The sequence below is a fragment of the Pelobates fuscus genome, chromosome 5, assembly GCF_036172605.1.
Source record: "Pelobates fuscus isolate aPelFus1 chromosome 5, aPelFus1.pri, whole genome shotgun sequence".
Lineage (NCBI taxonomy): Eukaryota > Metazoa > Chordata > Amphibia > Anura > Pelobatidae > Pelobates > Pelobates fuscus.
The window spans coordinates 188,916,329-188,922,329 of NC_086321.1; the positions used below are offsets into that span (position 1 = coordinate 188,916,329).

Below are 6,001 nucleotides of genomic sequence, written 5' to 3' on the forward strand. Positions count from 1 at the left end.
CAGCAATTTTTATCTCTTACTATTTATGTGGAAAGATTAAATTAAATAAAATTAAAGTCACACCTCTTTATCCTACCTCAATAACAAGAGTGGTGAGATCTATCCAATACCATCCACCAGTGGATGCCCGTTTTTGCTACTTTTAGTGTGCAAACACTGGGACTGTATATACATTTTTTTCCATTGTTGCATTGTTATTTCTCCCTTTTTCTTGTTTTTTCATTTTTCAACATTTTTATTTTTTTCCCTTTTTCCCCCGTTTTTTCCCTTTTTTCTGCCAAGCATTCAAGTTGATTATATACAGGGCTCTCATCCATAAAGTGTTCATTAACACTATTAACACTGACACAGAGTTGGTTTTTGATTGGGGATATTTTATCTATCTATTTACCTTGTGTTTTTTAATTTTAGTTGTGATCACATACTGTAGTAGGCTTTTTTTTTCTTTGTAGAATACAATATTGTGGGAACTGAGACCCTTAATGACCACTTTAAGAGAATATTCATGAAAGTGAAGGATTCCAGTCCCCACAGTTCGAAAGCCTCTGTAAACTACAGGAGGTTATCACAAAAAAGCGATTCAGGTTATGAATATAAGTACTCAGGTATTTACTCAGAATCACCCTGCATGACTTTATAGGGTTACCTTACTATGAATATGTTTTGATGTCACTAGCTTCCCTAAATGTAATTTAATCTTTCTTGCGAAGTGAATGAAAAAGGACTGTTACGTAACTCTTCTGTAGATACAATACTTTCACAGCCTATACTACTCTTAAAATATATATTTATTTGTTTTCTTCCCAACTCCCTCCATCAGTGGTGTTCATTAACCCCTTAAGGACACATGACATGTGTGACATGTCATGATTCCCTTTTATTCCAGAAGTTTGGTCCTTAAGGGGTTAAAGTGAAAATTCAAAGTGAATTGAAAGTGATTTTCAAATTTAAGGCCAGAGTAGCTGATTGCAAAGCATAGGTGACTTAGATAATTTTTCCAGGTGGGCTATTTTGACCTTAAATTTGAAATTCACTTTGGACTCACCATGCATTCTCGCTTTAGTAAATAATGCTGTTTATCTTCCAGTAAGAAATAAAGCAAATAAATAGTATAGGAAGAAATGTGTACACATTTAAGAAAATACTGGTATAAAAGGAAACATCCATGCACTTTGAATGGCTTGTAAAAATTATTTAATGCTGATTTATTAAAGCTAAAAAGATTGTCAAATAATGACATAACAATAAAGCTTTTTCCATTAAGTATTATTTTAATTTTAAAGAAAAATTCTAAAAATTGGTTTAAAGATTTTTTTAAAAAAGGTCATGGTGCTTTCTGGAAAAACACAAATATAATTTAAGAGCATATTCAGTATTTTGCCTGGAATATCGGTAATAAATGAGCCCATCTTACAAAGCAAATAATTAACTAACACTATACACAGAGAATATGTTATGTTTCTATGCAACTATAACAAAATTAAATACAATTTTAAAGATGCTGGAAGATTGTTTCCACCAACCAGAAGCAGCCATGGTATACAACATCATGAAAAGTAATTGGTTATCATATGTATGGGATTTATTGTTTATTTTCCTCTATGAATTATATTTAATAAACGATTTTCCATCCCACATTTTTTTAATTGATATCTTAACCTCTTTGTTCCTCAAGGTGTAAATGACTGGGTTAAGCATTGGTGCTATGACTGTATAGAATACTATCACTACTTGATCAGCTTGGAAAGAAGTGGATGGCCTCATGTAGATGAAGACGCAAGGACCGAAGAAAAATGTCACTACAGTGATATGAGAAGCACACGTTGAAAAGGCTTTACGTCTGCCATCAGTTGTCTTTATTTTTAGGATTGATGAAACAATGCCAATATAAGAAAGCAAGACACAGATAAAACATCCCAATGAAACGATACCACTGTTGCCCACTATCATTGCATCAATCATTGTTGTATCAGTACAGGCCAGTCTGATAAGTGGTGGAATATCGCAGAAAAAACTGTTTATCTCATTGGGGCCACAAAAGGGTAATCCCATGGTTAAAGTTGTTTGTATATTGGAGTGGGCAAAGCTAATGGCCCAGGTTGCTGCTACCATCCACAAACACAGCTTCTTGCTCATAATTAAAGAATAGTTCAGAGGTTTGCAAATGGCCACATATCTATCATAAGCCATAACTGTGAAAATAAAGCATTCTGCACATGCAAAAAAGTGGAAAAAGTATAGTTGTGTGATGCAACCATTAAAGGAAATAACTTTCCTTTCAGACAAGAAGTCTACCAACATCTTTGGCACAGTCACTGATGAGTAACAAAGATCAATGAAGGACAACTTGCTTAGGAAAAAATACATAGGATTATGGAGCCGAGGGTCAGCTCTGATTGTCATCATAATAAGAATGTTCCCACTCAAGAGTAAAAAATAGATCATAAGGAAGATGAAGAATACAGAATGTTGAAGACCTGGAGAGAAAGCAAATGCCACAAAAACAAATTCTTTTACTTCTGTTGAGTTTCCCTTTGATGAGTAAATGAGGCCTGATTTGTCAGGGATCCCATGAAGATCAGATGATATATTACAATTTACCATGATTATCATATATGATTCACATATCTTTCAAATATCAACCCGTGTATGAACCAGCTGGAGCTTTAAAACAATGAGAGAGAAAGTAAAAGAGACAGAGAAAGATAGAGGGCAAGAAAAATGGCACTGTTGACATATTAGAATTACAGTATTTTATTTTATTTAACATTTTTATGTAGAATTCTAGGGACCTGATATTGGTTAGAAATAATACAGCCTTGAATTAACTGGTACAACAATCAGAGTGTACATTAACATTGGGACTTTGTAAAAAATAAATAAAGTCTTAAAGTTCTTACTTAACCCTCAATCTAGAGTCTTGTCTCTTATTGGGGGAAACTGCTATAAAGCTATCACACTAGCTCTTGTAAGAGCTTCTCTACTTGGATGACTGCTGGGAATGCTGTAATACCACTCACACTCAGGAGAAGGGCGCCCTCTGGCGCTGGAAACCCCCTCTACTCATCGGGGTAACCGCTACACACGGTATCCCCGCGCTCACCAGCTTTACCCTGCTTGAAACAGCGGGATGCTGAGTGAGAAACTCCACAGCCGGAGCATTCAAGTTTAAGCTTGCAACTGGTCCCCCATTTACACTGATTTTCATTGTATTGCCAGCAGCAACCAGAGCGCCTGGGCAAAGCTAACGTGGAGGGGTGTCTAACCGGGCCGCCCCACCCCCAGAGAAAGGACGACCTAATCATAATCACCAACCAACGGATGGGTGAACTGCCAACGAAATTACTCATCATAGTGCGCCAGCTTTTCCGGCGCCTTCTCTCCTATAATACTGACCAGGATCGAAAAGGCTCTGATCCAATTTACAAATGTTTTGGGGATCTTCCGATACTGGAACTTGTCCTTGTCCTTGTCGCAGTCCTTAGACTCTTTATCAGGAGTGTGCAAGTCCTCCAAGGGGAGCAGGGAGACAATCTCAACAAACTCCCATTTCCAAATGTTATCCTGCACCTCCTGGCACAAATGCAGCCCCAGCCCAGGGGGCCCGACCAACACATATAGATGGCACCATGTGCGGCCAGCCCAACTTCCACGCTCTGCGGAGCCACCGCAGGCACAGAAGATTGAGGGACCACTGGGGCAGAAGCTAATGCCAGTGTCAAAAGTGACCTCGCCACTGGTATTTGACTATGGGCCCTGCAATATACCTTGCCCAATATACTTTAAATTGCTCCATTCATGTAATGTAAGTACTTTTGTACTCCATAAAGAGTCAAAACTATGACTTCCAGGAAATTCCTGAACACCTGAACTGATCTGGGTGATTTTTGGATATGTTGTTTACCCAGATCAGAGCTATCAGGGGATGTGTTGTATTGTTTTCATTGGTTTGTACACTTTGTGTCCCTGTGCCCAACAAGGTCCACCTGTGGCTTCCATTAAACAGACTTACTTCACCCTCAATCTAGAGTCTTGTCTCTTATTGGGGGAAACTGCTATATCACTACAAGGGATTGCTATAATCACTATACTCCCTTGGATTCTCTGAGCTCTTGTAAGAGCTATTCCTGCTTGAATCTCTGGAGGAAGAGAGGTTCAACCACTGGAACCTAGAGCCTTGTCGTAGGTCCAGGGTGGGTAGGAGATGGCAACACCCCAACCAAGCTGCTGCGGTTGTGGGGTCTGCAGTGCTTATGGTGTCTGGTTGAGTGCTTGGAGCCCTCATGAGCACTAGGAGCATCTGTCGGCGGGGGTACCCAACCGAGGTACAGGAAGCTCCGTTACAATGCCGTTCCCAGGCAAAACAGGTACCCCAAGCCACCCAGAAGAAGTAACCGGAGAAGGGACCCACCCCGCCCTAAGCTGTGAGTCCAAAGACGGGGCCACTGAACAAGCCCCAGAACTGACCAGGCTACCCCCACACCCCACCCGACCATCAATCAATGAAGAACCGGACTCATCAGAGAGCGCGGGAGCCGATCGGAGTAGCAGAGCCATAATCACCAGAGATGCCACTTCCAATGGGAGTAATACCGTTGTAGAGCTTAACGATGCCTGGAACATGGCCCAATCCGGAGCCACCTAGGAAGAAAGAATAAGTGAAATCATATCCTTGACCCAAAATGGCAGGCCTACCCCAGGGGGATGGGATAAGCAAGGGGTGCCTGGCAGATCCAGACAGCACCCCAAGGGACGGCAGGGGGCTAGCAGAGCTACTAAGGGAAGGGGTAGGAGACAGCTGCCTGAATGCCCGTCCACTTCTCCGCCCACCTGGGCCGCGGGATCCACGTGGCAGAGCCGCCGATGAAGACAAGGCCGCCGGAAAAAACCCTCAGAGGCCGCAAAAGGAGATTCCGGTCTACGCCAGAGCACCATCAGTCTGTGTAGCCGCAGACCAGCTGGCCCGGGAAGGAGGACTGTGGCTCCTGCTGCATGGGGCTGGAGGAGGAGATGATAAGCGGGTTCAGACAGCCGGGGACTGCCCCGCTGCCCGGGTAGTGACAGGAGCCTGTACGGGAGGTGAAGCAAGCCTTGCGGCCGCAGATCAGCACATCCGTAAGGCCAGGCCTGCACTCCTGAGCCCAGGAGGGTCCGTAGTTTCCCCTTGAGGGGCGAAACATTACGGTGGCAGAGCTCGCCTCCGGGGACCTCAGCTACCGCTGGGAGGGGAGGCGGCAACAGCAGCGGAGGCCTGAAAACGAGCCAGCTGAGCCTGCAGGTGCAGACCCCCATCTTGTAGGGCCTCAGCCCTGAGGGCAGAAATGACAGCTTTAATATCCATACCGACCCTGGCCACAAACAGCACTTGGAAAGCAGGTATAACGAAAGCACAACCAGCAATTACCAAGCTGTTCCCAACTGATAATTAAGATGGCTGCTATCCTGTAAGATGGCAACCTATTTATACTAGCCCACCCATCTACTCCATACTGCCCCACCCACATCCCAAGACCACATTCTTCTGTATACACTCCCCTCACAAGTCCCTGTTCTGCATAGGTCTTGCCTATAGGATCCCTTTAACACAGTCACATTCACAGGGTTATACAATCGTAATCTGTCAAACTGTTTTGTTACACTTACCTGTGTCCTGCTGGGCACACTCTTTCCAGTTTTCAAGCTGCTGAAGGTGATTGTAAATTTTATGCAAGATAGGAGCTAATTCATGAACTGAGAGTATTAGGTGACGCTCTCAGCCAATTAATGAGTTAATATCTTGCACAGAATAGACATATGGCTTCTATGGCAGATATGTATCCAGTACTAGAAAAAAAGGCAAGACTAGAACAGGCACCAAAGAAGATAGCAATACAAGACTAGAAGAACCCAGAACCCGAGAAGGACATGGACAGGGCAGGACATGACAGGACTGTACATGGACTGGGAATACAAGACAAATAAAACAAGACAAGTGATACATGGCAAAACAAGAGGAGACATA

The 6,001-nt window shown here is 42.8% G+C and overlaps 1 protein-coding gene across 1 annotated transcript; it reads right to left on the minus strand.

Annotated features, from left to right (window-relative positions):
- Positions 1-1,599: 1,599 nt before the first annotated feature.
- On the minus strand, positions 1,600-2,604 carry LOC134612148 (olfactory receptor 4E2-like). The gene has a single exon (XM_063456515.1). The coding sequence runs from the start codon at positions 2,602-2,604 to the stop codon at positions 1,600-1,602; it is 1,005 nt and encodes a 334-aa protein (XP_063312585.1).
- Between the last annotated feature and the right edge of the window lie 3,397 nt (positions 2,605-6,001).